Source organism: Dunckerocampus dactyliophorus, chromosome 19 (genome assembly GCF_027744805.1).
Source record: "Dunckerocampus dactyliophorus isolate RoL2022-P2 chromosome 19, RoL_Ddac_1.1, whole genome shotgun sequence".
Lineage (NCBI taxonomy): Eukaryota > Metazoa > Chordata > Actinopteri > Syngnathiformes > Syngnathidae > Dunckerocampus > Dunckerocampus dactyliophorus.
Window position 1 is genome coordinate 7,396,969 of NC_072837.1, and position 25,542 is coordinate 7,422,510.

Below are 25,542 nucleotides of genomic sequence, written 5' to 3' on the forward strand. Positions count from 1 at the left end.
TAATAGTGTTAATTTTAAACAAAGTAGTATGTTTTTACACTTAATAGTGCTGATAAGTAACATTTGTAGTGTTGTTTTTTTAAGACTTTAAAGTGAATTTTTTTGCACTTAAGTGTTAATAAATAACATTAATAGTGTTGCTTTTTTAACACTTGATCATGTTTTTTTTGTTTTTAACACTTTATAGTGTTTTTTGTTGCACTTAAAAGTGCTAATAAATAACATTAATAGTGTTTTCTAACAGTTACATTTTTTTTGCACCTAATAGTGTTGATTTTTAACACTATAATTGCATGTTTTTGCACTTAATAGTGCTGATAATAATATTAAATCTTTGTTTTTTTTTAAAACAATAATAAAGGTGTCATGAGTCGGGACGATACTCGAGACAAGCTTTTAAGATTTTACGAAAAGTACAATGGAAAAGAAAAATATAACAGTATACAATATATTTTAATCTACTCATTTAATTTACATTAACTTGAATTGCTCCTCATGTGTATGCTAGCGGCCCCGCCTCCACCCACTTAGAGATTGTATGACTGACAAAAGGGCTCACTCCGTTCGTGCCATTGTTTGATGGAACAAACATGCCAAGATGCTGAAACCAAGGAGGCGAAAGACGAAAACAGACACCCATGCACATGGCAATATACTGAGGCCGGCAAAACTATCAAGCTAATTTTCAGTTATTGTGTGATTAATTAATTATCATCCCAGGCCTACAAGGTTTTTCTGAATAAGAAATCTGGTCATGTTTTGATCTTGTGAAATTTTGTGACATGGGATCTTGTAACACTCTTACTTAATAGTGTTGATTTTTGTAGCACTTTATAGTGAATTTTCTTCAACTTAAAATGGTAATAACATTTAAAAAAATTTTTTTTTTTTACAAATTCAATATTTTTACACTTGTGTTAAAAGTTGTTTAACACTGTAAATTGTATATTTTGATAATCGTGTTAACATTTAAAGTGTTTTTAACAGGTTTTTTTTTTTTTACACTTGTGTTCATTTTATACACTTGATAGTCTTAATAACTAAGATTCACTTCACTAGTTTTTGTTATCAAAGTGTCAGTGAGTAGTAGGGATGCACCCTTGTGTTCGTGGGGGCTACGCAGTAGGTGATTTATGATTGTGACTACAATGAGTCATTTTAAATTGTGATGTCAAACATTGTTTAACCATTCAATAGTTGAAGCTGCTTGAACTTTACATTGTGTTTAAATGAGTGTTCTGCTCTCTAAATTGTAGGGAAAAACTAGAGGGCGTTGGTTGTGTAGTTTCTGGATGACAACTTTAGTTCCCTGAATGTACAATCTTGACGAATAGGGGCATACTCCCACGCGTAGTGTTCTAAGAGGAAAAAAATAAATTCCACCCCCTCCAAAGCTGTACCGCAAAATACACCTTCCAGGAAACACGTATTTCCTTTAACATTAAAACTAGCTAATGGATTAGTAGTCATCCTGGTTTGAGCAAGTCATTCGTATTAACCTTCCTGGTTGGTTTCAAGTACAAGCTGGCCGCCTAGTGGTCACTTTAAGAACTCTATACTAAGACAGTCACAATAACAGTTGTAACAGAAACACAGCAAAGTCTTTAAGGTATTGCATCTTTTATTTTTTTCAAAACAATACTTGGAATACAGACAAGCCTGGACTCGGGCAAAGGAATCTTAGTTGGTCTTCTCTCTCCATGCAGCGTGCAGTGTTGCCGAACCCATCCAAACCTTCACCAGACCAGATGACGGAATGTAGCAATCTCCGATGTTCACTCCCAACATTTACAACTCAGTGCAACAGGGTACTTGATAAAACGAATGTGCTGTCACCATTAACTTTTACAGCAAAAAACAAAACTGCTTCTTTAAAAAAAAGGGGTCTTGCAGATAAATGCTCGACGACAAGAGCAACACTGGTCCACCATACGACATGAATAACCATTTTAAAGTTACTGCAGTTTAAAAAGGATGAACAATTGAAACGTGAGGCCAAGGGATAGAAATCTGGGAAGTTTAATCAACTTCTTCCATGCGTGAGGCATCATCATCGCCATCGCCTTCTAGTGGAGGGATCTCGTCTGGGACTGATGTAGAGGTGGCCTCCTCAATAGGGGCGTCATCGTCATCAATACCTAAAAAAAAAAAAAACAAAACATTACGGTCATGTCAAAGTGGGGAAAACCACACAAAAGCTTCATGTTCCTACCAAGACCAAGCTTGATCATTCTGTAGATACGGTTGGAGTGGGTCTGGGGGTCATCCAGAGAGAAACCGGAGGACAGCAGGGCGGTCTCGAACAGCAGGATGACCAGGTCCTTCACCGCCTTGTCGTTCTTGTCTGCCTCTGCCTTCTGCCTAAGTGTTTCCACGATGGGGTGGTCCGGGTTGATCTCCAGGTGCTTCTTGGCCATCATGTAGCCCATGGTGGAGTTGTCCCTGAGGGCCTGGGCCTTCATAATCCTCTCCATGTTGGCAGTCCAGCCGTAAGTGCTGGTCACGATGCAGCAGGGAGACGACACCAGGCGGTTGGAAACTGTCACCTGCGCACATGGACCACAGGACCTCAGCATGCATTGTCTCACACCGCAGAACATGCACTCATCAGGGTAAGTCTTTCAAAATCATGCAAAGTTAGAAAATGCTCACAAAATCCAACACTAACATCTTGCACTCAGAAGCTACATTTGTTCATGTCAAACCTTAATGTTCAAAGTCAAACTCTGGCAATGTTAGCTGATATTTCTAAGTTAGGTTGCATTCTGGACTCTTCTGCAGTAAACAAAAAAAGGCACACTGTGACTCACCAATTTAAGTTATGTTCAACTAGGCACCTGTTTACAACAAGACAGTCCACTGTAGTTGTACAAGAAGACCACATTCTTCTGCATATTCAATTCAGGCATTTTCATCTCTACCAACCTTCTCCACTTTCTTGTCCAGGATCTCCTTCATGAGCTTGCAGAGGTTCTCAAACTTGGCCTTGTCCTCCTCCATCTTTTTCTTCTCCTCCTCATCCTCAGGCAGCTCCAGGCCCTCTTTGGTGACAGAGACCAGGCTCTTGCCGTCAAATTCCTTCAGCTGCTGCACACAGTACTCATCGATGGGCTCAGTCATGTACAAGACCTCAAAGCCACGCTTGCGGACACGCTCCACAAAGGCAGAGTTGGCCACCTGGTCCTTGCTCTCACCTGAGAGTAATAGTTTGTAAATTATGAGCATTTCCTCATAAGAGCTTTACATAAAAAAAAAACTCAGTCTGACCAGTGATGTAGTAGATGGACTTCTGGTTGTCCTTCATGCGGGTGAGGTACTCTGTGAGGGATGTGGTCTCATCTCCAGACTGGGAGCTGTGGTAACGAAGCAACTCTGACAACTTCTTACGGTTTTGGGAGTCCTCATGGATGCCCAGCTGCGTGGACAACAGTTGCTTTTTAAAAATCTTGACATCTCCCGCATTCAGGGCAGGTGACAATATTGCATTTAACCACCATACCTTGATGTTCTTGGAAAAGCCTTCATAGAACTTCTTGTAGTTCTCCTTGTCTTCAGCCAGCTCTGCAAAGAGCTCCAGACACTTCTTGACGATGTTCTTACGGATGACCTTCAAGATCTTGCTTTGTTGCAGCATCTCTCTAGAGATGTTCAGGGGCAGATCCTCAGAGTCCACCACGCCCCGAACAAAGTCTACAGGTGACCCCACAAAACATTTCATTAGGCCTCCGGAAGCCGGGTGGATTCCAGTTGCACTTTAGGACATTGTCAGATACTCACTCAGGTACTCTGGGATGAGCTCTTCGCAGTTGTCCATGATGAAGACTCTCCTGACATACAGCTTGATGTTATTCTTCTTTTTCTTGTTCTCAAAGAGGTCAAAAGGTGCACGACGAGGAATGAAGAGCAAGGCACGGAACTCAAGCTGGCCTTCCACGGAGAAGTGCTGCAGAAAGAAAGGACAAGTTTAAGAAGCATATTTTCCTCATGCTGGCAAATGTGTGAAAGCTAGTCGGTGTACCTTCACAGCCAGGTGGTCCTCCCAGTCATTGGTGAGACTCTTGTAGAACTCTCCATATTCCTCATTGGTGATGTCATCAGGGTTCCTGGTCCAGATGGGCTTGGTCTTGTTCAGCTCCTCCTGGTCAATGTACTTCTCCTTGATCTTCTTTTTCTTCTTCTTGTCCTTGTCTTTGGAGTCTTCCTCGTCTTCTGAGCCGACATCTTCGATCTTGGGCTTGTCGTCCTCAGCTTCGTCCTTTTCTTCCTTCTCGGGCTTCTCTTCCTCAGCCTCGTCGTCGCTGATCTCCTTGTCGCGCTCCTTCTCTACCTGAAGCGGGACATTGAGAAGTCATTGAGGGTGCTTTCATGCGACCTGGACAGACAGGATCCAAAACTGATACTTACAAAGAGGGTGATTGGGTAGCCAATGAACTGAGAGTGTTTCTTCACTATTTCCTTCACCCGCTTCTCCTCAATGTACTCAGTTTGGTCTTCCTTCAAATGCAGGATGATCTTTGTTCCACGGCCGATTGGCTCTCCTGTGAGGAGTTGTGCAACCATTAGTACACCATGTTCCAACAAGCTGCCAAGATAAAGCTGCAGGAATCAGGCCAATTCGTCAGCATTGGTTGAGTTTGGACACGTACCGTTGTCAACCTTGACTGTGAAGGAGCCACCAGCAGAGGACTCCCAAGCGTACTGTTCGTCATCATTGTGCTTGGTGATGACTACCACTTTCTCAGCGACGAGGTAGGCAGAGTAGAATCCCACACCAAACTGACCAATCATGGAGATGTCAGCTCCAGCCTGTGACAGTAAAGAGAAAAAAAAAAAAAAAAATGATGCAGAAGTAGAAAGAGTAATGGATATTCACAACCATGCATTTATTACTGTATTGACCCCAATATAACACTGATTTTCACTGCATTTTTGGGGAAACAAACATTCATATACATTTTAATACTGGTGGGGATTGAAATTTGCCATAAAAAATTCCTGTCTTGGCCCACCCAGTTTTCATGTATAAATCTCTAGACCTAAATAAGACAGTCTTCCCTCGCCAGTTTGTGGGTCGAATTTTTGTGTCAATTAAGAATTTAACCATAATGGCTAAAACAAAAATACGGCATTTAGAAGTCAAGACGTAATGTTACACTGATGACAATAGCTGTCCAAACTCTCAATGGTAACGGAGTCTGTTAAGTCTTATTTATGTCTAATATATGTCCTCTTTCTACTATATTGGAGATATAAGATACTATATAAGATTCCATTGCCCCCCAAGCCCAAATCCTTCCAGAATGAACTAACCATCCATCTTCCATGCCGCTTATTCTCACTAGGGTCGCCGGTATGCTGGAGAATCAGAAATCCACTAGCGCTGACCCGAAAATGAACAGGCTTCATGAATAATAAGACAGCTTTATCTTACACAGCTAAAATATTAAAGCAGACAGGATGTCGCTGGAGGATGACATACAAATACTTGGAGATATTTTCCTTGATGGCTACTTTTGCGACCCGATTTGATTTGTCTGCGTTAAAAATGTCTTCAGTGGAAATATACCACTTTGTAAATGCTGTATTATCCAAGCTTGTCTTATGGGATTGTAAGCATCAGACTTGAGTTGGGGTGGTGAATGGAGATATTTGTTCAAGCATTGTACAAACACTAAATTTGTAGGGCTCCAGACAAATTTTATTGTTATTATTAAACTCGGAGCACAGTGGCCCCTAACCTTAATAAGAAGGTCTCAAAATGAGACCAGTCAATCTGGAGCCCTGAATTGCATGCAGCACAACAAGACAATGCTAGTGAAATTGTCACGAAAAAAGTGGCTTACACTTATTGGCAATCAACAATACACGTATAATAAATGTAAGCCATCCACTCCTTTACCTGCAAAGCCTCCATGAAGGCCTTGGTGCCAGACTTGGCAATGGTTCCCAGATTGTTGATCAGGTCAGCTTTGGTCATGCCAATTCCAGTATCAATGAGTGTCAGTGTGCGGTCAGCTTTGTTGGGGATGATGTCAATTTTCAGATCCTTGCCGCTGTCCAGCTTTGTGGGCTCAGTAAGGCTTTCATAACGAATTTTGTCCAATGCCTAAATACAAAGTGATGTGAATGGTTTAATCATTGTTATGAATAATAATGTTAATTCAAAAAACGCATTAAAACGTGTTAGTGCTTTGCAGACTTACATCAGAGGCATTGGAGATCAACTCCCTGAGGAAGATCTCTTTGTTTGAGTAGAATGTGTTGATGATCAGGGACATCAGCTGAGCAATCTCTGCCTGGAAGGCAAAGGTCTCCGCCTCCTCCTCTTGGTGCATTTCTTCAGGCATCTGCACATTGATCAACAAGTGTTACAACGCCATTTACGTGGCCACTTGTAATGCCGCTCAGTTATTGGAACATCAACGTGCTTAAGGGAAATGTTCGCTAAATGTGGGCAGTCAGTAGCGCGCTGCGCCGGATGGCGGAAGTAACCGTTAACCAATATGGCGTCCTTGTGCAGACAATGGCCGCAGCAAACACGTGCTTATATACCACAAGGACATATGCTTTAAAATTACAGCCATTATAAATAATACGCAGATTTCTCAATACATCACGGTAACGCTTTCGCTATCGAAACACTACCTTCTTCAACAATAGCATCAAGCTCGCCATTCATTCTGGGCCATTAAATTGACGATTGTTAGTCAAATGTTTGCTTGATGTATATGTAATAGCTGACAGAACACTATGTATAATCTACACGATAGTGTTATAATATGCGAAAATGGAGACCGAGCTCCAGTATGTCCTTGTCTAATGCTAATAATGCAATCAATACGGTTAGCTACACAAGCTCGACCACCATCTTTCACCACACCTGCTTTTATGCAACCAATGCTCGACCTAACGGCCTTCTCTCGCTCCGCAGTGCCGCATCCAAACACGACTGGACAATGTGTACCAACATTAAAAATACACATTATGCGACATATTGTGACTTAACAGACAAATGATGCTGAGGTTATCATCGTGACTCAGGGGACTCACGCATCATTACTATGACGGTCGAATTTGTTTAAATACTATGATAAATATAATTAGAGGAATCCTTTTTACCAACCTTGATTGTTGTGTGGGGTTTTTCTTGAATAAAATGCAACCAAAACAATGTCCCTTCTGCTCTCTGACGCAGGAAAAAGGAAAGGAACTTCCTTTTAGTAGACCGGAATCTTTATACACACGCGTTTCGACGTGCAAGTCATATCCATCCGCGGTGCAGCGTGCAAGCTATTGCCCCTCTTTTTAACTAATACTATACGTGGATGACAGCCTTGTAAATGATATGACAAATTCTCCATAAAGTCTCAAAATTTGATACATAGATGATGTACATAAAACTACATTGCAATATAATGAGTGCATTTTATACAAGCAAATTGAGGTATATGTGCTGAATGTTGTGCTGCCATCTTGTGGCATCAGGACTGTTTTGCCATTTCGAAACCGTTTTAAGGGAGACGAGTTATTCCTAAATATGAATGTCGAAACAAAACTCATTTCATCATCATAACATAATAATTTTAAGAAAAAACAAGCACGACTTTGCTCATGTTGTGGTAGGCTCAAAAACACAGCGGGATCTTTTTGATCTGTAGGAAGGATACGAGAAACGAAAAGGGTGTGCTTCGTTTGTTCTAGCACTTTCTACCATGAAAAAAAAGAAACCCGCCTAAAAGTGACGTCACATGCTTGTCAACTGCAGCCCTCGCTGTCCAGCTGCTACTTCCAAACACAAACACCATGGCAACCTTTTTGTGATGCAAGGAGTATCAACGCTTTTTTGAAACAACAAATGAATAGATTTGTGTTATTTAAGACACAATTAGACGGTCAAATAAACATATTGTCAGGGTTCGTTTATTTTTGAAAAGGACAGATTTCTTTGCAAATATTTCCAATTTTTCATTTATTGGGATACAAGTAACACAAATGAATTCTATATATAAATATATTGAACGGGATAGGTGTTTTTAATTGGTCAATAAGGCATCGTACTTAACATTATAAATTCGAACTAGGCGATTACAAAAATACCCAGCATGTCAGTGCTACCTTATTGAGATATAAACATACTGTATATACTGGCTGGCCAATGTCGCCTTCAAGTTCGGCACGAAAATTTGTCATTTATCGTTTACTTACGGTGCGGTTCAACTTCTGTACCTAGGCGTGTTATTGTCGGTATATGTTAATTAAGGCAACTTTTTAATTCGTTACCTAGGAGCGGTAAGGGCAGAACAATGACCAATGTTAAGGGACGTAATTCTTTCATATTTGTGATTGTTCGTGTGTTCTTTGAATAGACAAACAATAAAACATCATAAACATCAAACAAAGTCTTTGACTTGGCTTTCTGACAAGTTTGACAACGCCTCCAATTCGAGTGTGCCGACTTCCGAGGCAACTGGAACGCACCTACCTGCAATTCACTTGTTATGCACCCCATTGATCAAAAGGGCACTGGTTGACGATTTTATTTATTGGAAAACGTGCTTTTAACTTGAACAACAACACACAGATTCCACATCAGTGAATACAAATGAATACATTTGGGCTCTATTACCGTACAGATAATAGTGCGTTCGTTTGAGTTAAATAGACCTTCCTGCCCTGCTCTCAGTGAAGCTCCGTCCGTCGGGAACATAGTAAAACATAAACCAAGCGCTCTTCTACTGCCGCTACAAAGAGGCGCTTGCGTCTGTGTAAGAGGGCCCGTGACTAGCTGTTGTTGCTAATCCAACTACAGGTGCATTAGAAAGGATTCTGCACGTAAAATTAACCAGGTTGTTCCTGTATACGCTCATACAACACCTATTTTGGGGTACGTATACTCACATTGTCTTAATCTGCGCCAGTATTCATTAAACTAAACTGTTTGCCGCGTCTTAGCTGTAGCATATATTAGCTTAGCTCATTTAGCCATGCCGGTTAATATGGCGTGGTTAATGATCGCTTTAGCTGTTAGCTTGGCCCTCGGTCGTTTTAGTTGTCATGAATAAGTTAGTAACTAACAACCTATTGGAAAGCAACATGCCAGCCTGTTTTATTATATATTGAAACGAAGTGGCACTAAACCAATGAACTTTAGACACAGCTATTTGTCTATTTCCTTAGCACAGTTCACAACAATTGGCATGTGGCGGCTGAATGATTCACCGACGTTAGCTAACGTTACACAAAAGTATTAAAATGTCACTCTTATTCTTGGCGTCTAGTTTATCGCATATGTTCAATAGTTGGAACGAACATTAAAAGTTCATGACCTATGATTTATTTCGATATTAGGTTGATTCGACTCAAGACCCAGGATGTCGTTCCCCCCTCATTTAAACCGGCCACTGTTGCCCCCTCCCGGGTTACCCCCTCAGTATGGCTTTCCTACAGGTAAGAACCTAAATCAATGTTTTTATTTTTAAATTGATTTAAAAATATGAATGCTATATTAAATATTAAAGAAGTTGTTGTTTCATCAGCCCCAATGATCCCAGTCCATATGGGCATCATGACGCCCACCCCTGTAATGGTGTCGTCTCTGCCTGTGGTCAGTAAACCTCCTGTCCATAAGAAAGATGCTTTTCTCCGAGCTAAAGACGACGACTGTGGGCCTACCACCACAGTGTTTGTGGGTAACATATCCGAAAAAGCGTCGGATATGTTGATTCGACAACTTCTGGCGGTAAGGGACAGGGTTTTATTCTATATCTTTTTACTGATTAGTCTGAGCAATGTCATATTACCACCGTTAATGGTTGTATTTGTTGGCCTTTGTGGAAATTAACTTTCCTGGGTCTGTTGCAGAAATGTGGAATAGTCTTGAGCTGGAAAAGAGTCCAGGGAGCCTCAGGCAAGCTTCAAGGTAAACAGAAATGACAGTTTTTTTTCCCGTGATGCTGGTCAAATGCCCAATTTGTTTTGATTTACAAAGCCAAGGAATATGTTGGAATATGTTCCAGCCCCAAACTGTCCCATTAATTTGTAGCGATCTGCCACAATGAAGTTTGGCGAGCCACAGATAGATTTGGCACTATATTTTCTAAAAAAAAAAAAAAATTTTTTACACTACCATAAAAGCATGACATAATGTCGCACATTTCTTATGATTGTTACATTGTTGACTGTCAAACAAGTATATAAATGTTAACCACTGTATGATAACTCTCTTAAAAACAATTGTTTACTCATTTCCTGTTAAGCATAATTGAAGTTTGCCACTAACAAGTTGACTTAATGCATTACAATTCTCAACTGTCATGCAAGTGTAAAAATAAGTTAACCGCTTCTTTTGAATCAGGATTTCTTCTGTGGGTTTAGTCATATTTCTCTAATTTGGCTCTGTAAGACTTCCGGGACCTTTGTCGTGAGAGGTCTTACTGTATGTGCATGCTGTTTCACTGACAGAAGGATAAAAGTCTTTGATGCCTCTCAAACCTATTTGAGCTTTCCTTCTCTAATCATTTATATTTGTCTGTGGGCAGCTTTTGGGTTTTGTGAGTACAAAGAGCCGGAATCCACTTTGCGAGCCCTGCGGCTACTTCATGACTTGCACATCGGTGACAAAAACCTTCTCGTGAAGGTGGACGCCAAGACGGAAGCACAGCTTGATGAGTGGAAAGCCAAGAAGAAGAGCGCAAATGGGGTAAGAATGTTATTTATTTATTTATTTATTATTTTTTTTTTTTTTAATTTCTCTCTCCAGGAATACCAGTCCTTGGCAGTACCCTAAATAACCCACTTCTTGTGTTGGCAGAAGGTAGATGCAGACAATGGAGACGATAAAGAGGAGGTTCTGGATGAGGAAACCAAGAAGAAGGATCAAAATGTGAAAGGTGCTATTGATGGATTAATGAGAGAGTATGCGGACGAGCTCAACGCGCCTTCACAAGATGATGATTCCCAGCGGCGAAAGAGAAAAAAGGACAGAAAGGAAGAGGTGGATTGACACACCTTTCCAGTCTTGGCATAAAAAATTGTGTGAGCTATTTCAAGAACGTCTCTTTCCTGTAATTCATAGGATGACTTGAACACAATTGATATGGAGGATGACAAGAGAGACCTGATTTCCAGAGAGATTAGTAAATTTCGAGACACTCACAAGGTAAAATAAGTTTTTGATTCTTTAGTTGATGTTACAGGTTTTGGACAGCAGCTGATCATTTAGTTCACTCCTGTAGCTTGCACATTCAGCAATATTTGACACATTTACCAACATGCAAACTGCACGAGCAACTGGCTGCCATTAAAACACATGGCGACACATTTGAACATGCTTTATTGTTCATGTAATGTTTCATGTGCAATGTTGAGAAATCATAGTTGGACAGATTTTGTCACTTGTGTAGTAGTACATTTACTTAGGTGTGATCATACTGCACATATTACACACACACACACACGCACGCACGCGCACACATACAAAAAATGCATGGAGACAATGTAAAGTTACTTAAAAAGCTAATCTATTCATTAAACCCCACCATTATGATAGTGATCATATGGTGACTAAAGCAAGATGAATCTCAGAGCTTTGGAAAAAGTTGCGAGGATAGGATGTAAGTATGAGCCTTCCTTTACTTTCTACATAAACTGGGCATCCCCCTCTTGAGGGCTGGCAGAGGGGCAACTGCACTGCACTTTGGCCTGTTTTGACAGCATTCCAGCTCATAGTATCACTTTGTGCCCATTGGTGGTGCTTCTGAAAGCCAAAGAGTGCGTCAACCTCCTGCGAGTCCTCTGTAAACAAGTATTGTCATAACGATGGTTATGTTTAAAGCAGAAACCTTTTGCAATAACCACTGCAGTAATTGCTGTAGTCTTAACTATTACTGGGTAAAGGGGGGGGGTGCCCTTTCCACAGCAGCACGCTGCTCTGAAGACTTTGAAGGTACGTGCATTTGTGTGTGGTGATGTTCTGAGGTGTTGCTTCAATCTCTTGTGGTCTGTCAGTGCCTGGCTCACTCTGCCTTAATATTAAATGTTTTTATTGAGCATGCAATCATAAGCTTGTGTTCTATTTTTTATTTTAATCTTTTTAGAAATAAAACACTTTCAGCAGCTATTTTGGCATTTCATTTGAAGTTTTGTCATTTACTATGATGCTGTATAACAGTAACTGCAGAAAGTACCAGGTGCTTAATAGAGGTAAGGCTTTTAAGGAGTGGTCTTTCTTTTGTACCAATCTAGTATGATAGTAATTCATTTTATACATTTGTGTAAAAAAAAATTAAAAAAAATCCAATTATAATGGTAGGAATGAATGAATGAAGACTATATTTAAAACTACATAAGTGTTAATAATTTATATTATATTTACAATAATTATTTGTTAAAGCGGACAACACACCTAGCGATTAATTGAGGCAGCACCACTATTTGAAGACATACAATTCAAGTTCAGGATATATTTTTACCACTTCATCTTTTGTTATTAAAGGAGGACTGGCTGATGTTGTAAAGAGGTAAGTGCAATAATTGATGTGATGTTCTTTTAGTAACATACTCATCTATGTACTAAATGATATTCCCTCTGTTCCATTGTAAGTATCTCGGTGTAGCATTTGATTAGACCCAAGGCTTGTCCATCATAGCTGCTAGAGTGAGCTGGTTGCTTGTAGCTAGCTGCATGATGGTATGTAACGGCCTGTTCTTTCGTTCTGGATGATTCCTCCCCGCCCACTGTAATCGCAAAACTCCACTCAAAACCTTAAAGCCTTGTGTGTAATACCCATAAAGGCGGAGTTGAGGTGTGTGTGTGTATGTATGGGTGTGTAAGTGTGTCTTGAGTCGCCAAGAGTCCCTGAGGACTTCTGCAGGGGTAAGACCGCTTCTACAATATTTAAATTTATCTGTGCAGAAATGTTGTTGATGTTCCTTTCTTGCAATTTATCCAATGTGCTGACTGGAATAAAAAGGTTGTTTCTGTTGTTGATGACATTAATAACGATGCTTAAGCAAGACACAATCCCATAATGTCTTTCCCTTGTATACCGTGTGACCTGCTTTCCTCCCAGGCCTAACTTAAAAGGCTTGTAGGGGCAGCGAAGGGCTGAGTCCATAGTTCGACACCTGTAAGTCCCAAACAACTAGTTCAAGCAAAGACTGACGCCTGTTCTTTGTTTCTGTATTTCCTTGTGCTGAGAGGAGCACTTTTAAGGAGAGAGAAAAAGCAATATGTCTTGCCGCGCCTTTTTCTCGTTGCCAGTGTTCCACAGATCTTTTGATCATTTTATAAAGTGGTTTCCAGTTCCATTTATGCTAAACTGTACTTTATACCACAAGTAAAGCTGGATGTGTAGCCGTTTGCACCGACGAGTAAAGAGCGTACGACAGCTCTTAGTCTTGTCTTCACAGTCTGGAAACCACTTGATCTGTGCACTGCAGCAAGCTGATTGCTTACACTCTCCTCACTCTTACAGTCACATGACCCTCCCTGTGCTTTCCTCCACAGAAACTGGAAGAGGAGAAGGACAAGCGCGAGAAGGAGCGTCTGGAGTTTGAGCGGGAAAGGAAGGAACGAGAAAAGGAGAGGGAGCGGGAGAGAGAGCGGCGGGATCGCGAACGGGAGAAGGAGCGCGAGAGGGAGCGGGAACGGGAGAGGGAGAGGGAAAGGGAACGAGAGCGGGACAGGGACCGAGACAAAGACCGCGAGCGCAGGACCAGAGAACGAGAGCGGGACTGGGAGAGGGACATCAGCCGAGACAGGAGCGCTGCTCGCAGCCGGTCCAGGTAAAGAAAATCACCTTCACTGCTCACAACTATTTCCAATAGCAAGTTTATAAACAAATATAATTTATAACAAGGAAATCATTGTCTACCCCGGGTGTAAAAAAAACAACTGCAATTGCTTTTGCTTTTGTTCAAGCACAAATCAAAGCATGTAATAAACCAGCAGGCCATTTTAGCCAATCAAATGCTTGGACCAAATGTAATTTCCATTAAAGTCACACTATTACAACATTGGGGAATCTAGGAAAAAATGAATCCAACATGATGTTGCACCCTTCTATGTCATATCACACCATATTATAAAGAAAATTTCATAAACGAATAATACAAATATTATCATGTACTCTAAGAAGAAAACGGCATACAAAGCGTTTATTCCCATCAATAAAATGTTTTTGGAGTGTCCACTCTACTGTGAAGTCCATCATGGAATAAAAGTAGAGCACATATTTAGAAAAATGCTAGCTTTAACTCTCCTATTCGTAGGGAGAAAAGCCGAGATCGAGACAGAGAAAAGAAACGAGAGCAAGAGGATGAAGAGGACGTGCATGAACGCAGGAGGCTGGAGAGGAAGCTCAGAGACAAAGAAGCAGCCTATCAGGAGGTGAGAATATGATGCTTTGTTACTGTCCAGTCGTACAACACTTTGAATAAAAACATAAGTATCAAGGTTTAAATATTAATTCACTGGTTACAGCGCCTAAAAAACTGGGAGCTCAGGGAGAGAAAGAAAGCACGAGACTACGGCAAAGATGCCGAGAGGGAAGATGAGCGCAGACGAGAGATGGTGAGAGCAATATTCTTACTGTACTTTCACTTTTAAAGGTCATTAGATCTATCAGAAAATGTGCAATAAGAATCACCGTAAGATGTTTCTATCTAATGTAATTTGTGTGTCAGGTGAAGGAAGGCAAGCGACTAAAAGAGTTCCTGGAGGACTACGATGATGACCGAGATGACCCCAAATATTACAGGTCGGTGGCGACCGATGCGGTGTTTGTACACAAACTCAAATGCTGTCAGCAATGTTCTGTGTAAGCTGCACGCCTGCGCAGCCACGCACTGCTCCCCAGTTGTTGGTGCACAGCAAGTCCATGTGCCACAGAAAATAAAATCCAAGCTGAACTGTAAATTAAACACAATTATTTTTTTTTTACCATTTTTTAAAGCAAGGCGGTGAGTGACAGGCGAACACAAGCGGAGAAGATCATGATGCGTATGTATTTACTTACACAGCCAATCAATTCATTAACAGCGCGTTACGTAGTACAGTGGTTCTCAAGTGGTTTGGCTGTGGGACCCACCATCGCCCCACAATGACAAGCGATGACCCAAATTGCAGAAATTTTTCCAACTAAAACTTCTTAAATATCTTATATTTAAAGGGCCTGTACTTGCGGAGGGTGCTTACTTTGTAACGTGTTGCAAGCATCATATCCCACCCTCTTCCTGCTCAACAACAATACATTACAACAATACAACAGGCGAAAATGACTCAGCGACCCAAACCCCACCAGGCGTGCTTCTCAACGTAGTAGTAGATGTACATGCCACTGACTACCGAAGTACAGTATGTGTGAACAAGAGCTGAAACTGTGTGAGATGTTTCTTTTTCAAATGAGAAAGGGCTGCTCTAAAAACATGTCCCAAAGTAGCAAGCAAGTTTTTGGAATGAGACGTGGATTGAATGTGCGGCATAACTGTGCAATGTTTTACTGCTTATTTTGACGGCCAAACATACAGGAAGTGTTACGCCGAGTTTGTGTTGCGAAGGGACTGAAAGGTGTGTTTTTTTTTTGTTTTTTTTTGTTTGTTTTTTTTTATAGACAAAAGCCAATAAATAAAGCAAACATATAAAACACATGGCACCAATTTGAAGTAAATTTCCAGGATGAAGCCAGAACAGGCTGCTGCAAAACAAAGTGACAGTCAAACAAGAAGAAAATGAAATAAGCTAGGGGCTTTCTACAAGACTCAAAAGGGTAATTCTATGAGACCATGGCTTGTTTTGCCTGGGCTTGAGAAAGAAAGCTACATTGTGAAATACGCCTTGCCGTCTGTTTGAACCCACTCATATACAAAATATGACAATGGAAGTTGGACTACTCAGTCGTCAGGTGTTGGACAGTGTGCAGAGGTCCCAAGGACAGCTCAGGTCATTTGTGTGTATGCTCAGACACTTGGACAAATTAGGGGGAACGTCGTTGGAGAAGAGTGTAGTGTAGTACAAGCAGTTGTCAGTGAGTCACAATTGTCCACCACAATAATAAACATATTGATCAATGAATATGTTTATGACTGGGTGTTAAAATTGGCCATTGTTTTTTGTAAAAGCAGTCTCATTTTAATACATACTAACACACGTGTGTGTGTGTGTAGTTTTACCTTTTTATAGAAAGTTGTTTTCCACATTTTTGTCTACTTGATTTGAGTTAAGAGAGACAAAATGAATGACATACTGGATTTCTATTAAAGATGCCCTAAGTGTCCAATTCAGAGGATTTTTTGAAACATAATTAGTCTTTAGTATTTTGCATTTGTGACATAAAATATATATGTACATAAAACGAAAAAGTGGCACCCCAGACGCTCTGTGGCCCACATTAGCATTCTCGTGTCAGACTTGATGGGGAGGGAAACTGCAGCTATTGTTCTGAAGCATGTCGTTGCTCGCTGTGACCACTAGGGGCAGTGCACTGCAGAAGCGCCTCCGTGACCGAGAGAAGGAGGTGGAGGCGGATGAACGTGACAGGAAGAGGGAGAAGGAGGAGCTGGAGGAGATCAGACAGCGGCTGCTAGACGAGGGACATCCAGATCCAGACGCAGAGCTACGCAGGGTGTGTTGCTAATTCATGTCTTTGTGTGTGGGAGTGTGAGAGAGCATGCATGTGTTTTGTCTTTGTGAAGGTCACTTAATCATTCCCTGCACATATTGTGGTGTCTTCACCATGCATCACCGGTGCTCTCTGTACTGCATGTTTTATTGGTGCAGATGGAGGAGGAAGAGGAGGAGCGTCTAAGACGACCTCCCGTGGTCCCCGAGCCTGAGCCCGAAGAGCCACGGGAGCGCCATAGGGGTTCAAGGGACCACAGAGACCACCGGGATCGCAGAGAGGACCAAGACAGACCAGAGGCTCGCCCGGGCCCTGCCCGCTCAGAGGATGAGGTGGAGGAAGGCGAAGATGACGATTATGATGACGAAGATAACCCCGAAGTGAAACCCTGCCTCAAGCCCACAATGAGGCCCATCACGGCGGCGCCCTCCGTGTCATCGGCCAGTGGCAACGTGTCTCCTGACACACCCGGCAACGAGTCGCCATGCGGCATCATCATTCCCCACGAGAACTCTCCTCCTGATGCGCTACCCCAGGATGAGAACAGACCCAAAATTGGCCTCAGTCTCAAACTGGGTGAGCTGCATTTATAATGCATACAGAGTGCAATGTCTACCATTAACACATAGAAAGCTTGTCTTCATGTTGATAGAAAAAGATGGCATGTTCATGTCTTCATGCAGGTGCAACAGGAAGTCCTAGTCAGCCCAACGCCGGCAAGAGGAAGAAGCTCCCAGTCGACAGCGTCTTTGACAAGTTCGACGAGGAGGAAATGGAGGAACAGCCACGCAAGAGGAAGCTGGTGCCCCTGGACTACGATGACGACAAGAGTCTGGGGGTGGACGGCGCCGGATTTTCGGCAGTCAAAGGGCCCAACTCTGAAGAGAAGCGCAAACACATCAAGAGCCTGATTGAGAAGATTCCTACAGCCAAGCCAGACCTGTTCTCCTACCCGCTGGACTGGTCCATGGTGGACACAGTGAGGACCCAACCTTTTTACTCTGCTGACTTCCTGTTTCACTGCATGAAATGTTTCTCCTCTCTCTCTGCAGACGTTAATGGAACGACGCGTTCGGCCTTGGATCAATAAAAAGATCATTGAGTACATCGGAGAGGAGGAGCCAACGTTGGTGGACTTTGTTTGCTCCAAGGTATCCATCTTGTTACCCTTCCTGCCATTTGTTACACGTGTACAATGACTGCACTCATGTTTGTGTTTTCAGGTGATGGCTCACAGCACCCCACAGGGCATCTTGGATGATGTTGCTATGGTGAGTTCTTGGCTTTTTTCCTCATCATTAACAAGGTGAATGAAACATCAGTCATCATTATCTTTACCTTTGGTAGGTTCTTGATGAAGAAGCTGAAGTCTTCATTGTGAAGATGTGGAGGTTACTCATCTATGAAACGGAGGCCAAAAAGATCGGGTTGGTCAAATAATTGAAAGAGCCACCAAAAGATAACCATTTCCTTTCCAGGTTGTATAATAGTTGGTTTTGTCACCCCCCAAACAAAGCAACTTGTCCTAACCTGCTGCTCATCATCTTAAAAAGACACTCACTGTCTTCTCTTTTTTTTGTAAATAGTTTCACTTGATCAAATCATTTGGAAGGGAACAGCTGATTTACATCCAGGACCATTTGTTTTTATCTGCTTCTTTTGATGAAGTTCTTCAGCAGCGTTACCTTCATCAGTGTGTGAAAATGTGCTGCCATGCTAATGTAAGTAGCTTAACTGGATGGATTTGGGTGTGCATACATGGAACAAGTTTTAGATAAAGTGCTTGTTAACTGAGGCCCTGAATACAACTACACAACATCCCTGCAGCTAAAGCATTTGTCATAACCACTGCTGGATGTTAGCTTTAACAAGATACTTTTTTTTTGTATTGGTAAACATTTGAATAAAATTGAGTTGTTTTGTAGTCATTTGCAAAGTTATTTAACTTTGTAATCCACAGTCCAGCAGTACTTTTAGGAAATGAAATGCCCTAAATGAGATAAACTTTTACACTTCTACTGATAGCAAATAAGCCAACAAGAGTACTATCATTTGGAAAAGCCACTGCATGACAGAGGAACCTGCGCATTCCGTTCACAATCACTGATACTAAGGACTCTGAAGGTCGCCGCTTGACTTTATTATTTCAATGTGATGTCATTAAAAATAGAAGCGCATGGTGTCGTTCTACCTTCCGTGAGGACAAGGACAACAACCTTCTGAGACAAGCCAGGCAAACATCAACTTCTGTTAAAAGTCATAATCGCGAACTTTTAATAGCAGTTCATGTTTGCAGTGTGAAAGTTGATGTGTGCTGGACTGACGGTCCACATCATTGTCTTCCCTGAGGACAGACTCTAGTCCTCTGTTTTAGCCTCCATCTCCTCAGCGTCATCGTCTCCGTCCACCTCGGCATTTTCCCGCTCTAGCCTCTCCAGCTGCCGGGCCAGCTCCGTCTCATCTGTGTCTGTCACCACCTTCGGCTGAAGGACAGTTACGTTACCGTAGTAACAATGCTAGCTCAGAACACATCATGGAGACAATACTACAAAATGCCTTTGCTTACCTCCATTTGGATGTTAAAGACACCTCTCTTCTCCTCGATCTTCTCCTTGATGGCAGCCATGGCCTGGTTGAGGACTGACAGGCCTTCTGTGCGCTCCAGCGTAGTGGTGGTCATCACGTAACGTGGAGGAGCAATGAGATTAATCTGCACAAACCACCCATCTTATTTACAGCACACTGTAAATGTTTGCATTGAAGACACACACACATTACTTATTCATGTCGAAAAATAGGACAGCAGCTATAGCAACATCTTGTGTGGAAAATACACAGAATGAGCTTTTTACAAGTCTCCCGAATCCAACCAATAACTGCTGACCGTCATCAGTTATTGGTTGCACTGCCACATTGTTTTGAGAGAGTTCAGCTTTTGTTTTTTTTTAAACATAAATAACATTTGTTACATGACATGGTGATATTACCTTGATGGGCATGGCCTCCGTAGAGCAGCCGAGTCCGGCCCTCAGCGCTTCCTTCACAGCATCGATGCCCTCATATCCATAACACGCCACTTCAATGTCTGCAGGAAGATGGGGGGTGATTTTCTTTCCCTCCCCCTCTTATGCTGACAAAAGCCAACACTGCAAACATACCTGCTCGGATCTTGACGGCCTGTGGGGTGAGTCGCCTGTTGATGTTGTCGATCAGCACAGCTCGCTCTTCTTCTGTCAAGTCCAGATCGCCAAGGATTGAAGGATCACTGCAAGATTAACAAGATTTTTTGGGGGGGGGGGGAAGAGTGTTAAGCTTTAAGCAGTTTGTAGAACTTGACAGCACATAAAGAATAGGGATACATATACATGCTTTCTCCCACGCTGCACAGATAGACTACTATAATTTTCACTGCATATTTGGTCCCAAATGCTGATACTGTGTGGGAATGCATAAAAGGTGAGATTTGATTACCTCACTGGTTTAATTTGATTTGAACATGCATGAAGGTTACAATGGAATACATCTCATGAATCATTTCACACTTCCACATGTCCAAAAGGAGTAGGAAGAAGCAAAGCTTATTTAATCCTACCCCCCATCCATTCCACATCTTGTACAGTACATATTGTTCACTTCCTGCATTCCATATAATAGTGTAATAAATAAATAAAAAAATAAAAACACGCATGACAGAACAATAAGTATAATAAAGACTGGTGCACCTCTAAAAAAAAAACAAAAAACAACCTTCCAGGCTCACTGGTGGATGGTGGCTCTGTATTCATTTTGTGCTTTTAATTTGATGTTGTTCCTGTCATAGTTTTACACAATAAATAAGATCACTATAATGTACATATGTTTTGCTGATGTGTTGAAAATGTTTCCAGCTGTCTTCACTCATGCTAAGCTACGGAACATGCGCAACAATCATTTGCCAGCAGCTCAGGCGCTCGCCTTGTTTAAGAGACACTGTCAACCTAGTCTTGTCTCTACAATCAATGTAAGGACTTGTGGCTGATTCTTACCCATCCAGGTTGCTGCTACCGATGCAAACGTATCTCTCGCTTGTCTAACAGGATATCCAGTCACATTGGTTTATCGCTCACAACCCTAATAAATAGTTTGTGCACTGAAGTCCAAAAGCCAAATATATCACAATAGCTAGTATACTTACGATACGGCCTGTTTGAAGACGTCGTAAGCGCCGTATCCTGGCCGCTTGTACTTCTCATCAAAGACCCAGGCGGTGCGCTGGTACAAGCTCTCCAGCTGCTCATCTTTACTGTACTCCAACACTTCTGCCACGTGTCGCAAAATGCTGTACACCTGCACTCACACAAGTTGGTCGTCTTTACAGGAAGGCAGCATTTATTGAACGGACACTCAGCAACCACAAACAAAGAGCGACGTTGGCTCACTTCATTTTTAAAAGTTGCTTTTAAAATAATTTTGTAAAAAATAAAAAAAAAATATGGGGTGTTGTGTGTTTTTGAGGGAATTTTGAGGGGGGGAAAAAAAGAATGAATTCCATTTCAGAATAAAATGTGTAAAAAGTGAATTGTTGTGAATACATGCACGGTACAACTAAGATGTCATTCATTACAGTGCAGACCTCCTGGTGCTTCCATTCATGCCTTTTTTTTTTTTGCATAATGCTAATTGTGTGCTACTGTTTTACTAAACCAAAACGTCTCTTCTAATATGACCCTGATCACGGAGGAAGATCCACAAGCTTCACAGTATTAAGTGTTGCCCGAGTAAGTCATGCATTTACTTCATTGTGCAGACACATCATACATGACGGTACAATGTGGCATTTTATTTATACTCTGATAACCAGCCTACTCTCTCGCAACTATGTGTGCAACTGCATGATTACAATGCAACTTGGCAGCCCCCTGATACATTAACATAATAAAAACCCTCATTGAAAATCTAAAAGCACATCTAATATTATAAGTCATCACTGTTTAATTACATTTTTTTTTATGCAGCACCAGTGTGGAAGAATTTGAATCATTCCAAGTGGAAATGTATATAGTGATTTTGATTTTGATTTTCTCTTGGTGTCTTCTGTTATATTTTCACTCGTGTGTACATATCAAAACAACCTAGTTGTCCCTGTACAGGATAAAATATATAGTTGGAGAGAAACATCACTTACAGTTTTGGATTTGGTGAATTTATCTTCACACTTGATGGCCTCCTCGGGGGAAACTCTTCTTTTGGAAAGGTCAATGTATCCTGGAGGAAAGCAGTGGAGATGCATGGTGATGCCACTTCCTGGTTTGACTGACAGTCACCGTAACTTGGCTATAATTATAATTATGTCAATATTGCTTGCTATTGGTTAGAGCAGTGATGTCCAACTACTGCGGCATAAGAAATTATTCACTTAATTGCTACAAAAACTCTTCTTTGTTTACTACAAATACTGTATTTTTGTTCATCTACAGACCCTTTCCAAAAAATTAGAATGTCATGGAAAAGTTGTTTAATTTCCATAATTCCATTTAAAAAGTAAAACTTTCATAGATTATAGATTCAGGGCCCACAATTTAAACGATTTCAAGTGTTAATTTGTTTATTTTTATGTAATTTGGGCTTCCAGCTCATAAAACCCACAAAAACAGGAATTCAAAAAATTAGAATACTGTGAAGAAATCACCATTTACTTCTCAGTTTTTGCAGGAAAAAAGAAAGAAATTAGGATCACATCAAATCAATCAAAATATGCTACTTTCAAAACGATATTTCAATCTTCAATACTTGGTTGGGAATCCCTTTGCCTTAATCACTGCCTGGATGCCACGTGGCATTGAAGCAATCAGCCTGTGGCATTGCCTGGGAGTTATGGAAGCCCAGATTTCCTTGATGCTTGCTGTCAGCTCTTCTTTGTTGTTGGGTCTGGTGCCCCTCATTTTCCTCTTGAGAATACCCCATAGATTCTCAATGGGGTTTAGGTCCGCTGAGTTGGCTGGCCAGTCAAGCACTGTGATGGCATGGGCATCAAACCAGGTTTTGGTGCTTCTGGCGGTATGGGCAGGGGCCAGGTCCTGCTGGAAGATGAAATCTGCATCTCCATACAGATCCTCTACATTAAAACATTCTGGTAGACTGTTGCGGTGACCTTGGATTTAAGAAAGCAGAGTTTACCAACACCTGCACCGGACATTGCACCCCAAATCATGACGGACTGTGGATATTTCACACTGGACCTCAGGCAGCTTGGGTTCTGTTCCTCACCCGTCTTCCTCCAAACCCTTGGACTTTGATTCCCAAATGAAAGGCACACTTTACTTTCATGGGAAAAGAGGACCTTGGACCACTGGCCAACAGTCCAGTCCTTCTTCTCCTTGGCCCAGTGGAGACGCTTCCTACGTTGGCTCAGGTTCAGAAGTGGCTTGACCCGAGGAACCCGACAGTTGTAGCCCATCTCCCGGATGCGTCTGAATGTGGTGGTTTTTGAAGCTGTGACTCCCACCTCATTCCACTCTTTCTGGATCTCTGCCAGATTCTTGAATCTTCCCTGTTTGATAATCCGCTGAAGCCCACGGTCATCTCTTTTGCTGGTGCATCTTCTCCTGCCACATTTTGCCCTTCCTCTAGACTTTCCATTGATATGCTTGGACACAGCACTCTGAACAACCAGCCTCCTTAGCTATGAACTTTTGTGGCTTACCCATCCTATGGAGGGTATCAATGATGTTGTCATGTCTGCAGTCTTCCCCATATTGAACCGAAATGAGACAATTGAACAAACTGAAGCAATTTAATGACACCTGGGGAAGCCTGTGCAGGTGATTTGAGCTTAGTAGATGATTAGTGTGTGACACTCACTTTAAAACATTCATGCCCTGCAAAATTTAGGCTGATTTCTTCACAGTATTCTAATTTTTTGAATTCCTGTTTTTGTGGGTTTTATGAGCTGAAAGCCCAAATTATGTAAAAATAAACAAATAAATACTTGAAATCGTTTAAATTGTGGGCCCTGAATCTATAATCTATGAAAGTTTAACTTTTAGAATGGAATTATGGAAATTAAACAACTTTTCCATGACATTCTAATTTTTTGGAAAGGGTCTGTATGTGTCTGTACCAGTGACGTATAGAGACAGGCACGACAATTACATGCTCTTCCACTAGATGGCAGAATGGCATCATGATGGCAGAAAACAATGCCATCATTGACATTACGGATGCACTGAGACTTTTTCACATTGATACCTGAATTTGGATACCCGAGATCTGTTTGCTTTAATATGCAACCACGCCAAAAGAATATTGTTGATTTTATAATGCAGCTGTAAGAAACTGTATACAGGTAAGTATGACGTTGTGTAATTCCGTGTGTTGTAGATGTCCGACTGTTTAGTGTGGCCATGAATGTGTGTGTGTTGAGTGAGGATGATGGCTGCAGTGCATGTGCGGAGACAGCTGCATTCGCTGATGCTCTTTTGGCTACGTTGGTAAACAAAAACAAGCCGACAACACTAAAGCACAGACGTGGCTCGTGGATCGGAAATCTCGGGAAGCAGAATCGGCAATTTCCGACGCATTAATTATGCTGGTATCGGAAACCAATCGGCCCCACTCCTAAAAAGAATATGTCATGGCATGCTTGGTGGTGTGCCGTGACGTTTTTCTACAGTAGTGTAAATTATTTTGGTTGCGAAACAGATAGCTGCATTGAGGTAAGGGACGCACAATAAAACATTGATGGGTGAAAATGTGACATTCCCATCCTAATAAACAAAAGTAAAGGACAGAGCACCAACATCTTACCTTTCTCTTTGTCTACTCGGATGACCACCACGCATTCATTGCGTCCAATGCGGATGAGCTTGTTGATGGAGCGAATACGTCGACGCGAGAGCTCGCTGAGGAGGATCATGCCCTCGATGCTGTTGTATTCCAACAGGTTGACGTAAGCGCCCATCTCAGCGATGGACCTCACGTTCACCATGACGACGTCCTCCACCTCGGGGAAGCGGTGCTGGTAAAATCGACAACTGAGGCCCGGCATCGCTGCAAGAACAACAACAACAACAAAAAGGTATATGCACTGTTCAAAAACATAAGGAAACTTGCTGGGATTCACTTGTGTTTTTGTTGATGTAACACCGCCCTTTGTGCACCAGATTATTCATATTTTTTCCCAATCATCTTTATGTCAATTGAATGTTTAGGAAAAAAAAACAAAAACATGAGCATTAGAGGTGAATGCATATATACGTACACCACTAATGCTAATACAAACAGGCATTTAAATGAGGGAATAGTAACTTGCATTTTTCCTAAATGTTGAAGCGTCATGCCAATTATTTTCCTTCTTATTTAAATATGCAATAGTCTAAAAGGAGGCCAAAAAGAATTACATTAAAGAGTAAAGTAAAGAAAAGTAGTAAAGAAAATCTGTGTAATTTATCAATTGGATTTTTTGTCAGAGAAAAGATGATGCAATATAAAAAGATAGCTGTAATGTTTTCTCATTTTGCCATGTCACATACACTAAAGATACAAACCTTAAACTGTGCATCAATCATAAAACAGTGTTGTCATATTTACCAACAGAGATTATTTTAAAAATTAATACAGTAGCTCGTATCGTTATTAGCATCAAGCTAGTAGCCGGGCTCACAGCTCACATGCGGCACATGCACGACTCGAAAGCAGCTAGCCAGCCCAGCTAACTAGCAGCGCTCGCCGCCACTTAAACATCAGCTTCGGCCTTTCAAACTCACCTTTGTCATGTGTTTAGCTGAGAAGACACCTTAAAGTGTTGTACTGTGTGTTTAAATGTCCTATTATGTCGCCACTGTGGTTGTTTTAGTAATAGACAACTAACATCGGCTAGCTCACATTCACGGCTGCGCTAATTTTTCGACCCGGAAAAAGATCGTCGGTGGTTTCTCACCCGCGC

At 41.6% G+C, this 25,542-nt stretch overlaps 3 protein-coding genes across 3 annotated transcripts; 1 reads left to right on the forward strand and 2 right to left on the reverse strand.

The window, feature by feature from the left end:
* Positions 1–1,603: 1,603 nt before the first annotated feature.
* Positions 1,604–7,291, reverse strand: hsp90ab1 (heat shock protein 90, alpha (cytosolic), class B member 1). Its single transcript, XM_054761963.1, has 12 exons — positions 7,124–7,291; positions 6,204–6,347; positions 5,900–6,106; positions 4,647–4,806; positions 4,405–4,538; positions 4,019–4,327; positions 3,778–3,943; positions 3,500–3,690; positions 3,268–3,415; positions 2,926–3,194; positions 2,213–2,546; positions 1,604–2,138 (listed from the first exon to the last, which is right to left on the reverse strand). Exons 2-12 carry the CDS (start codon positions 6,345–6,347, stop codon positions 2,020–2,022), a joined length of 2,181 nt encoding a protein of 726 aa, XP_054617938.1. The 5' UTR covers positions 7,124–7,291; the 3' UTR covers positions 1,604–2,019.
* A 2,062-nt stretch (positions 7,292–9,353) lies between these two features.
* rbm25b (RNA binding motif protein 25b) lies at positions 9,354–18,543 on the forward strand. The gene is given in 15 exon segments (XM_054761960.1): positions 9,354–9,447; positions 9,522–9,739; positions 9,862–9,919; positions 10,539–10,699; positions 10,811–11,158; positions 13,508–13,785; positions 14,272–14,389; positions 14,483–14,572; positions 14,686–14,759; positions 16,472–16,622; positions 16,778–17,195; positions 17,303–17,598; positions 17,672–17,770; positions 17,843–17,890; positions 17,967–18,543. Coding segments are annotated over 15 exon segments (2,526 nt in total). The 5' UTR covers positions 9,354–9,371; the 3' UTR covers positions 18,060–18,543.
* Positions 11,228–25,536, reverse strand: eif2s1b (eukaryotic translation initiation factor 2, subunit 1 alpha b). Its single transcript, XM_054761971.1, has 8 exons — positions 25,364–25,536; positions 24,405–24,647; positions 21,784–21,863; positions 20,794–20,945; positions 19,778–19,884; positions 19,607–19,704; positions 19,186–19,329; positions 11,228–19,102 (listed from the first exon to the last, which is right to left on the reverse strand). The coding sequence occupies exons 2-8, from the start codon at positions 24,643–24,645 to the stop codon at positions 18,977–18,979; spliced, it is 948 nt and encodes a 315-aa protein (XP_054617946.1). The 5' UTR covers positions 24,646–24,647; positions 25,364–25,536; the 3' UTR covers positions 11,228–18,976.
* Positions 25,537–25,542: the final 6 nt, after the last annotated feature.

Bases quoted from the DNA above. Each gene is read 5' to 3' on its own strand.
- hsp90ab1 (XM_054761963.1), bottom strand. From the start codon at position 6,347: ATGCCTGAAGAAATGCACCAAGAGGAGGAGGCGGAGACCTTTGCCTTC. The intron at 4,539-4,646 runs GTACGTGTCCAA...AACTCCTCACAG, and splicing joins CACAGTCAAGGTTGACAACG to GAGAGCCAATCGGCCGTGGA. The intron at 4,328-4,404 runs GTAAGTATCAGT...GTCCCGCTTCAG, and splicing joins GCTACCCAATCACCCTCTTT to GTAGAGAAGGAGCGCGACAA.
- eif2s1b (XM_054761971.1), bottom strand. From the start codon at position 24,645: ATGCCGGGCCTCAGTTGTCGATTTTACCAGCACCGCTTCCCCGAGGTG. The intron at 19,705-19,777 runs GTATGTTTGCAG...ATCTTCCTGCAG, and splicing joins GGCCGTCAAGATCCGAGCAG to ACATTGAAGTGGCGTGTTAT. The intron at 19,330-19,606 runs GTAATATCACCA...TGGTTTGTGCAG, and splicing joins CGGAGGCCATGCCCATCAAG to ATTAATCTCATTGCTCCTCC.